General features: G+C 38.4%; 1 protein-coding gene across 1 annotated transcript in view; it reads right to left on the bottom strand.

Annotated features, from left to right (window-relative positions):
* Positions 1-2,614: 2,614 nt before the first annotated feature.
* The window catches only part of TSHZ3 (teashirt zinc finger homeobox 3), a 67,130-nt gene continuing 50,591 nt past the window's right edge, over positions 2,615-19,153 (bottom strand). Inside the window, exon 2 of the mRNA XM_075101469.1 lies at positions 2,615-7,374. Within this exon, the coding sequence (XP_074957570.1) occupies positions 4,175-7,374 (3,200 nt within the window). The 3' untranslated portion in view covers positions 2,615-4,174. The remainder of the gene's footprint in view (positions 7,375-19,153) is intronic.

The following is a 19,153-nucleotide window of genomic DNA, read 5'->3' as shown; positions in this document are numbered from 1 at the left end:
TATTTCAGTTAATGATATATTTCTTACTCACTAAAACTTAAAGAAACATTCAGTGATTTTTTTTTTTTTGGCTAAATGTTGACTCCAGTGAACAGCTCTCTAAGATCTGGCATATTGATTTCTTGTTGTGAAGTGAGCTGTTCAAGCTCCATTTAAGATTTTCATCTTGCATGTAGCCCTGAGCACATCATAGCACCATAAATTAGTTAAATTGCACATTTATCACAAATGTTATTTTAAGATACTGCGTAAATGTGATGGCTGGAAGATATACAGTATGCTGCAACAAGACACTACTTGGGTGGGGTTAGACCAGGGTCACCTTTATACACCTGTGATTTAAAGCTCTTCCTACCCCATCACAATTTTATTTTGAAACTATTTCTTGAGGTATTGTTTTGTCTCACTTGATCTGCATATTTCTAAATAAAATATCAAGTACAAAGCAAAGGTCAGAACTCAGATGCATATTTTAAAATCCTGCATCCATACCTTCAAGTTTGTCTAATAGGAAAAAAATTATCTTAACATAGCTAGGTTGGTGATTTGGGTAGCACTAATAGTTACCATGCCAATATACATATCAGTGTATGGATGAAAAGAACATTATTCTAGTCCATTGATTCTCTAAATTCTTTATAATGCAAAATCACATTGGTATGCCAGTCCTGGAGGTTCTGAAATGCAAGCTAAACTTTATTTTAATAAATTTGGGATATGCAGATCCTGACTAGCCATTCATTTGCAAAGTTTCAAGCATATTTAAAAATGTATTAAAAAGTAATTTCTGGTGTACACTAAAAGATACGGTTGCTCCCTGAATTTTTGCCCAGTACATCTCCTCACTAGGTCATTCAGACCTAGTTAAGTCAGGCTCAGGAACTGATTTTAACCAGATTAGGTGCAGTTGCATCAGTGGTATTTGGTGTTTGCAATCATCAACCCCTTGCCTGTATTTTAAAAATAAGTAGAAAGAACACTGCAAAAGACACTTTAGTCTCTTGCTTTTACTCCCCCCGTGTCCCAGATAACAGTATTGCATACAGAGCTTTTAGCATTACTATTATAAGTCAATGCTGCGTCTTAAAAATACATTGATTGACAACATTTGCAATAATCTGCCAGTCTCCTTATGTGTGAATTTCTCGTTTGCAACCAAATACTATATTTAAGCTGTTATAATTTTCAAAGGAGGAATTCTCACTGTAGAGGTAAGAAGTTTGGCTGCATTTAGACTGAGATCATCGATTTGCAAAAAGTGTGGACATCCACCCTGGAGGCTTCATGGAAGACTTCGGCTAGCCAGGCTGCCTCTCCTAACTAAGTGAGGGGGACTCCTGGCATGGTATAGTCAACCAGTAAAACGAGATGCTTCAATTTTATTGCTGGAATTTGAGCTGAGGCAATAAACATTGACATAAAAATGACCTTAAAATCAGATACAACACTGAGCCAAAAGAGGAGGAAAAACCCAGAGCCCTAATCATTAATCCCATTCACTAGGCCTGCTTAGCAGTATGTGCTATAGGATGAACAGAACCCTCCAATACATTTTTGAACACATGGTACTGGCCTTTAGAATTACAGAGAAAGACGGAAAGGGAGACGGAAAGGGAGATGGAAAGGGAGACTGAAAGGGAGACGGAAAGGGAGGGAGGAACGAAGGAAGGAAGGAAGCAAGCAAGCAAAGATTTAATTAGTTGCTTACTGGAAGACAGTAGATTTAAAAAAAACAACTCTGTACATTTGACATTCAGATGCTAGTTATTACTTGAGACATGATTCTTAAGTGCTGTAATGGTGGTTTTGGTTCCCATGTAACCATCTTCAGACTCTGAGTTCACCGGACTGGCAAAATACATTATCTACATGCATGGCAAAATACATTATCTACATGCATAGTAAAATTGGTGCTTCCGAGATGTAAATTGTTTTCAATGGTTTTGCTGGGATGACCTGTCAACACCAGTAAAAGTCTGTCATTATCATATAAATGCTCCTGCTTGTTTGTGTTTATTTGGCATGCTTTATTCACCTTCTTTTCCCCTCTCCCTGTCTGCTGTGAATGCTGTAAAACAGCAGGTAGGGCCATAAGAGGACTCACAAGTTTAAGTCAGCAGTCCCAGGTTCGTACTCCTGTCACCTGAAAACGCTGGGTAGACGGAAAGGGATTCTCTAAGCCCTGAAACACCCACCCATGCAACTTGCAGACTCTGCTCAATACATTCAGGGGGAACACATGCAAGGAGCATTATCTGCCTGGGTCGGAATACACAGCACAGCAAAACACCTATTTGCTTTGCCACACGTTGCTTATAAACCCTGTCTTCACACTCAGCCTTACCTGATGTTTAAAAAGGAGTTATAACATTCATTTATCTTTTCTGGGGGAAAAAATTCTGTTAATGCAGCCTTTGAATAAGTGCTACCCTGCTCTTTAAATGCTAAAGTTCACTAAAACTCCAGTGATTTATGTGCAGCTTTTGACTGCCAGCACCTGGCAGATGAAGAAACCTACTCAAGCTTCAGCCATAAACAGATAGCATACAATTTAATTTTAATGTGCTCGTTAGTCGTAGCACATTTCAGACATAATTGTGAACGCAACACAAAATTATAGCAAAAAGACAATTTTAATGCTGCTGTAGAAAAAAAGGTTATATGAAGAGTCATATAATGGTGCTTCATTGTCAACAACAAAACAGGGCACAGAGTGCATTACAGTGTCTGTGCTGTTTACATGCCAATATTTTATACATAGATTCTCATATGGTGTCAGCTGTCAGTTACTTCTGCAAATTAACTGCCAAAAATGGAGACGAACAGAATCACTTAGTGTGCTGGTAACCACGGGTTACCTTTCATATGCCTAAAGATAAAGCTGCAGTATGGAATCTTGGGAGAATAATTAGGCAGAGCAAAACAGAAAGTTACCAACTGAAATAAAAAGGCATTCTACAATAGGAAATAACAACCAAGAGTGCTTATAAATAAGTAAAAGAGGTTATATCACAGAATGCCTCATAACTTTTAAGCAAAGTATTACAGTACAAACATTTTAAAGGCTTTATCAATGCTTAGGAAATACAGTACAAGTTTTTCAAATAGATTTAACCCTTTGAGCACTGAGTTTATTTTGAATTCTCTCTTTTTATTTCTTTTTCTTTTTTTTTTACTAATAAATACCTTTAAAAGTCATGTTGTGCAAAACAGTTAGATGCATGCCAGGAGTGCAGTCCGTGGCTTCTGTTACTTCAGACGGTTTAAAAAAAAAAAAAAGATAGCAACACTAATAAATATGTATAATTTAAACATGAACCTCTATTAATATAGATGTACTGTATAGCAAAACAAAACAAAACATACTTTGCTTTAAGAATAATGTTTCTGAATACTTTATAAATGCTATCTGTGGTATCTTTCATCATATAATTTACAATGTTTGGATGCTAAAAGAAAAAACGGTCCATCTAAAAAAATGAAATATACACTATATATAGGTACAGTTTATACCTGGGGCTCATCAGGTACAAAACCCACTGGTGCTAAAAATGCTGAAGAAAAAGAAAACGGCATTAACCACAATCACACTTTCCATACAAGATTTTGAAATCTATACAATATATACATCTATGTTTCAATGTGAAAATTATATTTTTAAATTTCAAGGTGTGAGACACCTCTGCATAAATGGAGGTTCATATTCGTAATCAGAACTAAGCTGGTAAGGGTTTAAAAAAACCATATCCATACATTTTTACCAAATTAATGCAAAAGTGCTTCAAAGTACTCAGAGGGCTAAAGATTATAGGGTGAGAAATACCAGCACACTTAGGTCACATGAAGAAAGTGCACCAGAATTAGTTATAAATGCTTAATTAAACTGTCTGTTAATGCATGCAGCTTGATGCATCAGAGGGATGCACAGCAACTAAATCCAATTTACACAAAGTTCCAAACACTTACCACTGCATTTTAACCTTCATATTTTACCAGTAACAACAGCTGATTATGCACCTCTATTTAAACACTGTACAGTTATACAAAACAGTTCAGCCCAGAGCGACTCTGGAGTTAAAATAAGAACATGTGCCAAGAACTAAACAGTAGCTTTAAGGCGTCTTTGACAGTTTTCCTCAAAGCAAATTACAGTTATTTTAATCAAAAGCAAATGCTACTGCTTCTCTAACTCTGAAACATACAGGAGATGATCCTCTGGTGACTTCCCATGTGTTTTACTAAGATGAAGTTTAACAGCATGCTTGCTTGCAAAAGTCCTGTTACAAAGTTTGCACTGATAAGAAGTTCCGATATCTTCCTCTGGAGAGGACGTCACCAGTTTTTCAGATGGTGACTTTGCTTGTGCTATCTGATTGTTAATCTGTTCACTGGACAGTTTGGACAAGTCTCTTAACCTGAAACCCAGATGCGATTCAAGATGACTGATATAAGTTGAAGGAGTTCTGATCTGTGAAGCACAGTCATTACAAAAGAACACTGGGTGCCCAGTGTCCAAATTTTTAAGGAACTTAGTTCCCCCTGTCCTTCGGAGCTGGTATTTCACATTGGCTAGCCAGTGGCTAATTGTGGTCATTGAAAGTCCCGTAAACCTGGAAATGTGCATTCTTTCTTGAGGGCTCAAGTCTGACATGATGTATTTTCCCTCTGAAGTCTGCCGTAAACTAGCGGCAAACTGGGCCTGCAGTATGAGCAAGTGCTGAGGGTTCCAGTTAGACTGACGTCCTTTCCTTTTCTGAGCTGGTGTACTCTCTTCTGGTTCCTCTATTGTAGTACCATCAATGTCAGATTTCTCAGATATGCTGGAAGGTGTGGAAGATTTTGATGTGTGACTTTCTGTCAGGTTCTTCAGCATATCAGATATATCTGACAAGGCATTCTCGCGTAGCGGCGAGTTTGACATGAATGACACGACTGCAGATGTCTTTGCTGTTGTCACTGTAGATGAAGAAGATGCTGAAGATGTCGATGTGGATGACAAAAGCGCTGAACCCAAAGAGCAGCTTTTGTCACTCTTGCCTTTCGTCAAATCTATGGGTTGGTCATTGTTGACATGATAAAAGTAACGGTCTAAGTGGTCTGGTTTTTTGGACGGTAGAGGTGGGGTGGCCACCGCAGCCTTTTCTGCCAAACTGTTGCTCATTTTAAAAAGCATGCTCATTGGATCCAAAGCAGGCAAAGATGGCTTTGCTGCCTTCCCAAGGTGAATATTCATGACAGACTGCAGTGCACTTAATGGATTTACAAATGGCTGTTCGGGAGGGTGATCAGTAATGATAGCTGTGCTGCTACTTAAAGAACTTACAATGGACTTAACAGGCTCTTTCCCATTTTCCACAGGTTCTACAGCTGGACTATCCTTGCAACCATCTTTCTGAGAGACTGGGCTGTTCTGCTGGCTTTTAAAGCCACCATCATTGGAGGACTCCATCTTAAGGGGTTCACTGACTTCACTACTGCATGGCGAAGGTGTTGCACGCTTCATTGGAGAAAGCTTTCCTTCAGGCTCTTTCATTTTTTCTTCCACTTTAGCCACCTTCTCGGTGACTTTCTTTACCAATTCTTCCATGGCGTGAAAATTTGTTTTTGGCACAGGTGATGTCTGACTGCTTGCTGGAGACACCAGGGGCTGGTTTTTAGTCGGTGATACTAGTTCATTGTTTCCAAACATAGGTTTTAATGGTGTACTTTTCCCAGATGAACCCAATGACAGCTTCATCATATTAGGCAGCTGATAGGCAGCATGAATACTGGGGTAACCACCCCAGCTCGGCGTGCCATTCTGGGCTTTGTTTATAGCTGATGTAACTGTGTTTTCTAAAGACTTCAATATATCTAATCCTCCCTTAGGGCTTTCTTCTAGATCATTTTCAGTCAAGTAATGGTATTTTGAGGAGATATCATACTTCTCCTCATCTTCACTTGACTTTTCTTTGTCTTTCATTTTGTCATCAGCAATGCCTCTTTCTTTATCTACTTCTCTTTTTATTTCAACATTTAATTTAGGGGAAACACTAGAAGGTGTATTGGAAGGAGACGTAAAAGTGGTGGCAGCTAGTGGCACAGACTGGATTTTCTCGTCTACTAAGGACGTTATCGTTGGTGTTGCTGGGGCTTCTATAATTGGTTTCCCTTTTTTCATTGCAGAGTTAGTGACTTTAATAAAATGTCCTGTCACCATCATGTGAGCCGTAAGTTCCTGCAGAGTGTCATGAGAACTTCCACACTCCATGCACTTCAGAATTTGAGACTTCCTCGCCTCAAAGTGCCAGGCATAGCTGGCACCGTTCTGGTGACCGTACCGATTATTTGGTGTAATGTAAGGATTAGAATTCTTTTGAAGCACATCGTTAGTATCTGAGATTGTTGCTTTTGGTGTCCCACCTGTGGAATCTGGAGAACTTGGAAGTTCAAGCTCCAGTGATGCTTTCTTTCTAGTAGCTGGGATAATTTTTGCTGCTACTGGTGTAACAGGTTCCTTTAGAGGCACTTTTTGGTAGTGTTTTGTTTTGATCATATGAACACTCAAGTCCTGAAGAGATTCAAATGAATGACCACAGTACATACACTTTAATACTTTCTGGGCATCTTCTTTCCCTTCCATTTCAAGCAAAGAACGTTTACGAGGTTTGGACCATCTTTTGGGGTTATTGTTATCAGTTTCATGGTTGTCATCTCGATAATGTCCCGTTTCATTCATGTGCACTGTTAATTCTACTAAAGTATCATAGGCTGCACTGCAGTCTTTACAGCGGAATTTACTGGCTCCAGTAAATATAGAGCCATAAAGCTTACTGCTTTGTCTGTACAATTGAACTGTGCTAAAAAGACTTGGTTCAGGAAGAATTCTGCTCTGAGAAACTTGCTGCAGTGTTTTAGCCATAGCAGTCTGGTGCCAGTCAAAGCTGCCACTTCCACAACTGCTACTGCTGCTGCTGCTACTGCTGCTGCTACCATTGTTTTTTTCTGAAATCGGCTGGTGAAGGTTCAAATTGAGATTGGACCAGTAGGAATTGGAGAGAAAGTTGTTATATACAGCTTTCATTTGTTCTAAACTATCAGATACAGTAGAGTCTTCCAGTGGTATTGAAACCTCCTTGCTCTCTTCCTCATTTTTAATAGAGCTGCTCTCAAAGTCTGCCATGCGGTCACTTGTTTCACTGATATGTGATTCACTGTCCATTTCATGGCTAGAAAATTCAGCTGCTGGAGAGTTTTGGTAGCTTTGGCAGTTCTTACTGAAGTCTTTTTCTGGACATGCATATTTTGCTGAAGGCTCCCCATCAACTGCATTTTCATCAGGTTCCACATCTTCTTCTACCAGTGCTGCTGCTTTTAGTTCATCTGAAACATACGCTATTATGAAGAGAAGAAAATGTAAGTTAGTTTCTGCTGATCATACATTTGCTTAAGTGCTTTAGCCAAAGAAATGTAGTTATTTGTAAAATTAAACAGTTAAAATTTAGTGTTTCTTCAGAGCAAGAAAAAAATCTGCTCTTCAAACATAATTTGCCACCTTATTCTTCTCAAGGGGCAACAGCTTGAAATTAAAACTAAATTTGAAATTAATGAAGCACATTCTGGAGGTGGCATTCATTTCTAAAGTAATAAATTACTTGTATCAACCTCAGAGACAGCAGTTCCTGTCTGTCAATTAACATGTCTTATGCTTCTCCTACCCCTAATGCATTTCTTAACAGACAGATTCACCATTTAAATTAAGCAAGCATTTTTTGCTCATTACAGTTTTGAGACTCAATCTTTAATAAATATAGAGTACAGCAAACATCAAAAATTCCTACAAAGTAAAAAAAATCCCCAGTTACAATCATAAAAAAATTAGATTTTTGAAGTTATCATTATTAGTTGTATCATATTTTAGAGGAGGAGATACTAAAAGCAGGTGATGGAACCTTTTGAAACAACTCACTATGAGAAATTTAAGGGCATTCATTATGGGTGTAACAAACGACCCATTCACATTTAAACATACCTTCCTCAACAAGAAAGCCCATGCAGAATTATCTCAGGAGCTAGTTCAAGAAAATTGGTATGCTGTACTCATTCTCGCTGTATAAATATATACAAGACCTTCCAGTGGACCTTACAAATGTCAAAGTGTTTGCTCTTTAGACTACTTTGTCAATATTTACTCAGCATAAGCTACACGGACACCCAACAGGGATCCTGTCTTTCTCCCCCACCTCAAGTAATGCAACTGGTGATGTAAATCTAAGATACTCTTCCTGAATAGGACATTTGAGAACTGACAGTAAACACATTCTTCCTTCCATGGTGCTTCTGTGCACATATTAGACATACATTAAGTCTACCTGAGTTTTTTCCTTCAGGCAGGAAAACTATGGAAACACTAACTGAGGGACCATTAACTGATCAAAATGATCTATTTCTATATAATGCATTAATTTACAGCTACACAGGACAGCAAAAATAGAACACAACTGTTCTGTATTAAGTGGAGTTTAAAATTTTCTTGCAATCTCTCACAAATACAAGTATAAACTTTGAAAAAAATGCATTTCCAGTAGACGCTATGGTTGAAGTTGAAGACACTTGACTTCTGACCTTCTGTGCAACACATCTGAGCTGGGTGTGGGTATCTGGATCTTAAACACATTGAATAATCTATAGCTTGTTTATTCAGGCAACAGTGCAGAGAAGATAATAGTTTAGATCCCAAAAAGACCTACTTCAGCCAACAGAGTGAAAAATGTAGAACAGTGTAGTAGATATCACATATACAGTATTGAACCTTACAAACTTCTTTCAGGGAAAACATGTTTAAATGTTATCAGAAAATCACAAGAGACAAAACAACTGTTAAAGTAACAACGAAATCAGGCTTTTAGTTTCACATGGAGTATTTCTTCATTCAGTTAGGAAATCCTCCTCCAAGCATGTAAAGTTATAATCTGATCTTCACAATAGAAGTTAAACCTTTGAAAGCACAAACATGTCACATAAGAGCAACACCTAACTGTGATTAGGTATTTCAGCTCAGCTAATTTCAATGCAGAAAATTCATGCAGCAAGGGTCCTGTTTTTAACGTTTGGGAGAACATAGTTTGAACGAATTATGCTACAAACTTATAGGATGTTTCAAAGATGCTGATATCAAGATCAGACTTTAAGAGCAAGTATATGTACTCTAATGAAATAGAACCATGCTGTTTTGTCTATTTTATGCTTTCTCAAAATATTTTGAAAGAATTCAAGAATCCTTATTTTATGAATTTTACAGTCATGTTGGCAATCTGTAGTAAGGATCAGTGCCTATCCTGCAAATACTTGCAATGAAACCACCACAAAGAATGTAACAAGGTGGATTTTGTTCACTACTTTCATTCCCCTGTGGATGGTACAGATTGTTTTTCATCTTAATTATTTGTTTCATAAAGTTTCTGAACTCTCCAAAAATTTTAGCAAAGGAGACTAAAGCAGTTCAAATTACTCTCTGAAGGTGAAAAATTTTACTTACTGATAATGTGTAAACCACTGGCTACCAACTACCTCTTTTTCAATGACACCATATTCTAGTGATAGGAATAAGGAAGGATGGAAGGAAGAAATTACAGCATGAAACCTATGATTTGGAAGCAAATGTACCCTTTTTCTTTTCCACCTTGTGGAAACAGTTGTCCTTTTACAACTCCCATTCTTTTGCCTCTGTTGTGAAACTGAAGAATAATTCCCTATTTACAAGGTAAAGAAAATCCAAGGTTATTGCCACACTGCCTGTATTAGAAAGACCTCATTCACACCTGTGGGCTGTGATGACACACCAAAGCACTCTGTAAGCCCACCTGTCTTTTGCTCTTTTTGTCCACTGAGTGCTACTGTGAGCATATGTCACCCATCCCCACCACCATATCACACCCCAAAGCCCTTGGTGCTTGGTCCCTGCACACCACAGGAAGTCCTCCTAGGGACTGGTGCTCACCAACACAAATGGGGTCACAGAATCAAGCCCCTAATTAGTGTGTTTTTCTTTACATTTTTATTTCTCTTATTGCTGAAATCTTATGAATGTTGTTTGGACTGAAACACTTGTATTGTCACATTCACAGCTTTTTAGGACAGTGACTTTTACATTAGGGAAAACCTCCAGCATGCGGTTCATTTAAATGTAAATCTATTTACCTTTCATGCTTTCTTTGCCCTTTTCACCAACTATCAAGCATATTTGCGTGTTAACCAGGAGCTGCCTCCTCTATAGCTGTTCTCCTTCCTAAGCTCAAGTTGTGAAGCCAAGTTGTGACATCAGCCTTTGATCCAGATATGAGGGAAATGAGGCACAAATGACAGTATGGAATTTAACCCAGCAATCTGCAACTTTGATATACTGACAGTATGAACAACTCTTTCTGCTCCTTCCCCTGCACAAGGCAGAGGAGGGATGAGAAGCAACATTACCCCCAACTTCCTCAACCAAAGATTTATGCAAGAGGTAAGGGTGTTCAGGGAAACTTCTTAGCCTAAAACTTAAAACATCATCCTAAAATGGAGTTTATGCCAGTAGCTTCCAAGGCTTTATTCCAAGGGCCGGTTACCTCATCACTTGCCTTCAGGGCAGTAAAAGGCAACCCAATAAGTCCTGGACCAACCTGTGATGGCAGACTCCAGGCATACTCAAAGGATTTGCAACACCACTACAGGTAGCTTTACAGTGATTGAAGGACTCACAGATCCCTGAGGCTTTGTCCTCAGTGGTTCGATGCAAAAGGCAAATGACATTTCCTCTACAGAAAACCCAATTAAACTGTTAACAGTATGTGGAACAGAAGAGGAGAGAGGGTTAAGGCCAAACTTCAGTCTCATGCTAGCAGTGTGCTAGTGGAAAGGTGCCCATCTGCAGGCAAGGGAATCTCTGATCCCTCCCTGCCCCACCAGATCTTGCTCAGGGGAGAGAGATGATCTGTAGCCTGCCTGAGTACAGATGAAGGTAACACCTTCACTGCAACAGAGAGAAGGACAAGGAGGGCTGTAGCAGAGAAATTTCTTCTTTGTTTAGGTACCTACAGGAAGATCAAAGGAACAATGAAAGCAGAGAATAAAATCAGAAGGTGATGGCAAAAAAACTTTTCACTGAGATTCACTGCCCGGTGGAGAGATTGTCTTTAAGAAGCCCTGTCTCCAGCCCACGGCTACTCAGCCATTTCCTTCTAATTTAAAAAAAAGGAAAAGACGACTTGTGGTTTGATATTTTTCAAGTGTAAAGTAAATGTTTGAAACAGCAGGGCATCTGTAGAACTCTTCTTCAAACCCTCAACAGCAAAGTCTGAGGGAAAAAAACAACTCTAAATGAAAATCTAAGGGCAGAAGTAGTTAATAAGAATGGAAATGAAAGAAATTAGGTAGTTCTGGTTTTTTGTTTTTCCAGAATAAAAGAAGGAAAAAAATAAAATCCTCAAAGTTTCTAGTTTACATCTCATAGGGAACCATAACCCACAGGAAACTGCCTGCAAGTTGAGCAATAGTGTCATTGTGACATAATACTTGACAAAAATGGAAAGCAGTTCCATGATAGGGCCCTCAGTTTCCAGAGATGAGAATATCAAAGGGCTCAGAAACCTATTGCAGGTGCAGCTACAGAGAGGTCAAGAACAGACACTTCCTCATTAATATTTATTATAATTAAACTGCTAGGTAATAATGAAATTAACACATTTGATACCAATACATAACAGCAAGCTGTGGTACAATGCAATTCATTTCCACACAAGAGGGAATTACCTTTGTAACTGAGCTATGGATCATTTCTTTGCCAGTGGAAATAAATTGTGATCCATCACTGCCCAAAATGATCTACATAATGTATATACACTAATAAACTCATATACCTGGCTTTACACAGACACCAGAGATCTACTATACAAGAGCAAGGAAATACCACCAATCCATTACATTCCTGCAGATGGAGGAAGTCCCTGTGCAGCTGCAACAAGTGTTGCTCTGCTGATGTCCTGGGCCAAACTCAACAATGTTCCGAGATGCCCACCAGCACAACAGCTACCAGCTTGAACCTCAACTGCTAGAGGTCCTCTTCAGCAGAAAGAGGAAAAACATTGCATTGTATGGTTTTCATCCCTTCAATGGCAACACCCACCCAGAAACACGGTCAGACAAACACCTCCTTCAGTTTGCTTGAAAATTCAAAAGCATAGTATTACAGGCCTTTTTTACTGTTCTCCAACACTAATTAATTGCACAATTCTTCCCTTATTTCCTGGAAAAAAAAATGCATCTGAGACCATATATTTTGGCTTGGATCTACCCAAATATTTCATTTTGATATTTCTGAAATGTCTTGTTTTAATTATGTTTTTTTGCCAAGACTTTTTCCTTTTATTTTAATTAGCTTACTGGGGTATATTAAACTAGAATATAAGCTCTTTGCTTGAAGACGCACCAAAATATTCAGATATTCTTCTCACATGAAAAATGCTTAACTACAAAAGTTTATCAAAACCATTGAGTTCCTTGGAAATATTTTGGCTTTAACCAAATAGCTTTTTATTAAAAACATTACAACCAGCTTTATTATTTATTTATGCATGGTTTGAAATCATCATGTAATACTAAGGATCATTTCCCAAACCATCTGATTTTGAGTGCATCTTGAAAAGAAAAGCTTCTCAACTCTTAAAAAAGCTGAATCCATACACATCTTACACTTGAAGAGAAGAGCAGAAAGGGATTTGGAGCAATAATGCTCCCAGTGCTTATGGGATGAATATTATATTCCCAGTCAAAAAGAAAAAGGGAAAAAAAGATAGAACAGGTCATGAAGTAGAGCAGTGATTAGGACCCGACCAGTGAAACTCACTCTGCAGCCTCACTCCCCGCTGCTACCCAAGCTGAAGCACAGTGCTGCAAGAGGGCTGCTCCTGCCACAGCCAGTGCTGCTGGGAGTGCAGAACTTTTTCTTAAATATCAGATCCCATTCAGTTTTAAAGCAGACACCAACCATCTAAGGAATCACTGGACTGGTTTTTTAGCATTTAAGTAATCAATGAAAAAAACCTTGAAAAGTCCCCAGTTTCGGTGGAGCCATTCAGAGTTAAGAGGGGGCACAGTCTGAACACAAGTCAAGAAAAAGCCAACAGAGAAACAGCAGCACGGAGATGATTTGACTGTAGCAATGAACCTTACTCACAAAATTAATGAACAGAGGCAAAAGAAAACCAACTCGGTGGATGGAGTCAATCAAAGACCTAATGCAAATGAAGGCATATAAAAGAGTTACATTAGTCTGTTAGAAAACTCCCACTCTGCAGGCCTTCCACTTACAGGAAGAAAGGCAAATATTTCACCCACAACATGAGTTATTTCTATACCGAGACTGACTGATAATTCACATGTAACTGAAATTGTATTCAAGACTTCACTACTTGGCAGAGATGTTAGCGTATTCCTCATTAGGCAATAGAAATGGGAGGTAAGAGCGGCTGCCCTATTTACAAGAGTGGCAAATGACACCACTGTCTCTAAACAGGCATGGCAATACTGATTACCCAGCACCTTGACAGGGACATTATTCCTGTTAGAAAGGTCAAAGGTTCTGTTTCATAGAGGCAGGACTGTCTATTATGGGAGAGAAATGTTATTTCCAAGTGGAGAGGTCAGCACTTCTCACACACATCGGCTGAAGCTGCTGGTACCTCACACCAGAGTACGATCCTACTGCAAGACTGATTATTCTGCCCACTGGCAAGGTCAAGAATATTAATTCCGAACACGTTAATTTGATGTGATGTGCATGATTAATGCTTGTTTAGCTGGATTTTTTGTATGTTGGTAGAGCTGCAGCCTTTTCATGCCAATAATAGTGTAGTATTAAGTTATTGGGAATCAGTGTGGATGGATGTGTCGTAGCATGCCTATCATGTTAGATGGCTAACATTAGGCACTAGAAACTTTGAAGTGTACTTGTGTTTGTTTCTTCATGAAAATACTGCAGCTGTCTGCCACAGGGAACTCAGAATTAGGCTACAGGAATCTAGTCAGCTGCTCTTATCCAGCATCCTGGACTGGTATTACATTTGGAGCAACTTCAGAAAGCTCAAATCAACTGCAAGTGTTAAGAGTCAAGAATTACATGGACAAGAATACACAGTGAAGAGACGATAACAAGAAATGAGTTTATATGTCACTAAAGTGTGGGCTAAGTGCTGTACAAAGCAAGTCTACAGCAGGCACCTTTTCCTCATGTGACTGTATTCCAAACTCCCCTGGTTTTTGTGTAGTTTAAAGGAGGGTACAGGATTCAGGTCTCCAATTCACTTTGGACTTTACACTGCCATATGAAAAGTATCATACAGTCCACCTACAAATGAGGAGAGAAAACATTCAAAAATGCTACTAATTCTAATAAGGGAGGTGTTCATTTTTCTGAAACCAAATACTGTTTAGATGTTTGTTAAATGATAGATTCCTACATAAAGATCACATTCATGTATTATCTCCTTCATTATATACACACATGAAAAAACAGGATGCCATAATATTAGATGATGGCTTAGAAACAACTTAGCACTATGGGACAGCATCACTCTACTGAGGTGTTCAAGAGCTTCAATGAGTGTTTTATTCTTCACAGCAACCCTGTGGAAGAGAAATTCTTATCCACATTTTATAGCTGCAAACCTAGAAATCCAAAGAAGTTAAAAATTACTCGCCTAGTGCCAGACAAGAACACAAGTAAAGTAGCCTGTAACTCTTGTAGGTTAATATATATAATTCAGCGATTTACACAAAACATGAGTAGATGGCTTAAGTTTTGTGTTTCTGTTCCTATGCTTCTTCACAGTGTTTATGGGAGTACAGTATATGCAATTGCCAGCTTTCAGCTTAAACAATTACGTAGAATAAAACACCCAATGAAATACCCACAGGTGCATGTACTGGGCACAACTTGGAGCCTGTGGTTACAAACATCCTCTGAGCCAAGCTGCTGGGATCCAATAAACGCTGAATCTGCAGACTGCCAGCAAACTTCTTTTCACAATGGGGAAAATAAGGAAGGTTTTTGAAATATGAGGAAGTATTGTCACAAGTCTTCTCCAGAGAGCTTTCTGCTCCCAGAAAGCACAATTTCAGGTAAGCTGTGTACGCCCATTCTACCAGAACTGTGCTGGAGATGTAACACGATGGATCATGCCTCTCTCCTCCAAATCTGTGCTCTGCCTTGATTTCTGCCCAGGGCCTAAACTCCCTGAATTCAACCTGCTGAGCAGGATTTTTCTAAAATCTGATCACATTATCCACTCGTGAAACATAACAGCACTTCTTTCTAATGTGGAGAAGAACACATAATTCTATCACACTGCAGTGAACTCTTCTATGCGTAGGGTTGCATGAGGATCAGTGTGAGATCTGTCTCACCTGAAGAGTTCATCTGCCACCTTCTACAAGAAGTTTTTGACAAGAAGTGATCTGAAGATTAAAACACTTTAAGTGAGATCCAAGATCGAAGTTACTCCCATGTATAATGAACAAAACAGTATAGATTTTTAAAGATACTTCCTCACATAACACTTGTCTTCAGATGCCGTTATTGTACAGTCAGAAGCAAATGACATGCTTATCAGAAACTTCACAGGGTAACAGTTCAGAGACTATGCCCGGTCAGGAAAAACAGATTATTGTGGCTTTTGTCCTAAATTTGCAGGCACGCATACACAGTACAACTGACTCCCCAAAGTATCACAGCTGTAGAGAAGCTGGGGAACAGTTTGTGGCCCCACTGTGTGTGCCCACAGTTGATTACCAGAAGCAATGCAGGATCACAGTCATCAAATGGAAGGGCTGAGAAGCATTATGGACTTCCATGACGACAGAAGGACTTTCCTTGCTATCGTATTTTTGTGGAATCAATCTCCTTTCCCCTTTGCACTCTGGGGGAGTAGAGATTTTAACAGTCCCTATGAGCAGAAGCCTGGAATTTCTGGCAGATCCTGCAGAAAAGGAGGAAAAAAAACCTTCTTGGCCTTCCCTATAACCACATAAACAACCCTTCTACAAGCACCATCAGGACTAGATCAAGTAGGCAAATGAGTAACGGACTGTGAGCACCCATTGGGAATTCTCAACTGCTGCTCAGTTTGAGTCAGTTCAGGGTCTTGGTGTTCCCATTTCATCAACAATCATGTAGTACCTTCCTCTTCCTCCCCTCCTCACCCCTCCATGTTCCTGGGGAAAGGATGCCCTTCCTCCAAGTATATCAAAGTTACAAACAAACAAAATTTGAAGGAGCATGAAGTTCCTCACTATCCATTGTGAGGTTAAGGGTCAACTAACTAGCCACCAAGGGGAAATACCACCAGGGATTCAAGAGCCAGGCACAAACTGTTGAAGTAAACAGTTCACAAACAGCCCACAGTCTGAAAACTTTCACATTTAACAAATAAAATTAATATGTGCATTAGTAAGAGGAAAAAAACACCTACATTTGCTGTATAAATTATTCATCATGAATAAATGTGATCCACTCTAAGTAAGACAAAAGTGGTTTTCCGGTGGTTTCCAAGACAGTTGCTTGGTGTGAAGTACTACAGACTTAAGAGTTTCCACTCCATGCAAGCACATACTGCAGTGGGAAATAAATGTTCATAAGCAGAGAAAACAGGTTCATGTTATGCTTTCACCCTACTTTTGATTTGGGAAGTAAATTGTTTTATTTCGACTCAGCAGAATTTTTCTAAGCGCAGAATTACCATTTCCTCAAATGGGCAAAAATATTTACCAGAATCCTCAAAGAATAAAAATATTTGTGTGTTGCTTTGTTTTGCGTTTTTTGTTTTTGGTGGTGTTTTTTGTTTTGGTGTGCGTTTTTTTGTTGTTGTTGTTGATTGTTTCTTTGTGTGTTTGGGTTTTTGTTGGTTTTTTGTTTGGCTGGTTAGTTTTTGGGTTTTTTTTAAATAAAAGTCACTATCAACATCCTGATAAGACGAAGCCAAATGCTTTATATGAATTGGTGCTAAAACACACAGTGACACAATCTCTGCTAGATAACAGCATTTAGGTGGCATCTTTTCACCACTGAAAAGCAGAGAGGCATTCAACAAACTAATACAAGATTCACAGGCAACTCCAGCATAAGCAGGCACGAGCATAAAAGTTCTCAATATGGCTCTTAATTATTATAATCCTTCACTGAGCAAACAGATGTTGTAATGGAACTTCAGTTTCTTCAAATGCAGTAATCAAACCATTCTGCTTCTGCCCTGCCTCTTTTCAGTAATGCTTTGTATAGTGGAGTGGAAATAGCAAATGTAGTGACAAAATGACCATTTAATTGTAACCGAAATCTGTTTCTGAAAAAAACTGCTGTTTTCATTTCTCTTTATCCACATTTCTCAGAGTCTTCTGATTATAGTTTAGCTTTTTTTTAGGCCAAGAAGAAAAATCTTACACCTTACTTCCTGCATCTTTTGTTGCTCCTAATCTGTCCACATCTTACAAGTTTTACAGTACCCAGAACACCAACTTTGTATTTGTGTTTAAATATACTAATATTAACACACATCACTCGAGCTGCAGCATTCATTGTCAGGTTTTTAAAAGTCAAATTTTGACATAAAATGCTTCAATATATTACAGTGAGTCACTCTACTTGGGAGATTTATTTGTAAATGATCATGACTACTTAAAGACATTCAAAATGTACCAAAAGACCTTCAACCTGATCCTTCAATCCTTCATTTTTCTTGCAACTTGAAATTCCCATTGAAGGCATTATACAGTAGTTTCAATAGCTATTTTGGTTGCAGTACCTCCTTAAAATAAACTCCACACAACTGTATGAATGGTATAGTAGAAATCCAAATTATTTCAGTCACAATTTCAGCTATTGTGAACTCGTACTTATAATGAAGTTTCTTCACGAAGAAAAAAAAAAAACAAAAGTTCACTGTGGGCCAACAAAGCTTTGTGTCCTTTCACAGTTTTTATTCAGCCTTCTATTAAGAAAAACAACTATTAACTGCAATATGAATCTTAGGACTTGGAGAAAGCAGAGATTCTAAGGATTACCTCTACGAGATAGCCCCAGCTTGGTTTGTATGTATAGCAAAAAGCAGCACTGAATATTAATTTCACTCATTTGCTAACTATACTAATACATCCTTTTGTAAATGAGTCTCTATCTAGCACTAGCTATTGAACTGAACGGTATTTGAATAGGTGGGGTTTGATATAATACCACACTAAAATAATGTGCTGGAAACAAATGGTTCACTGATTCCTGAATAGAAAATTTGCTGGAAAACCCTGAGAACTAGAAGATGAGGGGGAGGAGATTAAAATGTCGCTTCAGAACCACCAACCAAATTCTTGTCATTTTTAAGAGATGTTCCTGTGGCACAATACGAACAGTTTATAGCCACGACTGTGGACATTCAATGTCATATATGAAAAGACACTTGTCAAGAGCATCTCCCTTACAAGTACCCACATCATGACCTGTGTTAATGAAGTTAATTGAATTTAAGATCAATAATGGTTAATTATTGCAATTTGACATTCTGAGATAAATGGCTTTACGACAGAGAAATGTGCGTGTATGTGAATTCTCTCCAAAGAAGGTGAACACATTACAGCCTAAGAGGGATCACACAGTCCTTCCATTGATCCCGGTACAATCTGATCGACCTAATCCTCTGATGAATGTGGGCTTTTCACAGCTACAAGTAAATGTTCTACAAGACTACTCTAACCCTTGTCACTGACCAAATCTATATGAGCTGTACACTAGAAATCTATTGAGATAGATTAAAGAACTGCTGTAGAAACAAGAGATGCTTCAATGAAGATGAAGGTTTATTATATTGACTATTAACATTACATGTAGTATGTAATTATGAGTGCTTATGGATCATACGAGTTTAATTTTGGTCAGTTAGATGTAAATGATCATAACTGAACAACAGTATTAAATTTAAAAAAAAACCCAGATTTAAAAAAATCCAACAACCATGCTGAATTTTATAACTTCGACGCACATGTTCAATAAGAAAGTGATTTTAAAATTATCCTTGAAATGTGCAAGAAGATGCTCACAGACAGGTATTTATTTCATAAAGTCACTCATCAACCTACTTCATTTAGGGTTTTT

This window comes from Phalacrocorax aristotelis, chromosome 8 (genome assembly GCF_949628215.1).
Source record: "Phalacrocorax aristotelis chromosome 8, bGulAri2.1, whole genome shotgun sequence".
Taxonomy (NCBI): Eukaryota; Metazoa; Chordata; class Aves; order Suliformes; family Phalacrocoracidae; genus Phalacrocorax; species Phalacrocorax aristotelis.
This window is presented reverse-complemented; position numbering and strand designations above follow the sequence as displayed.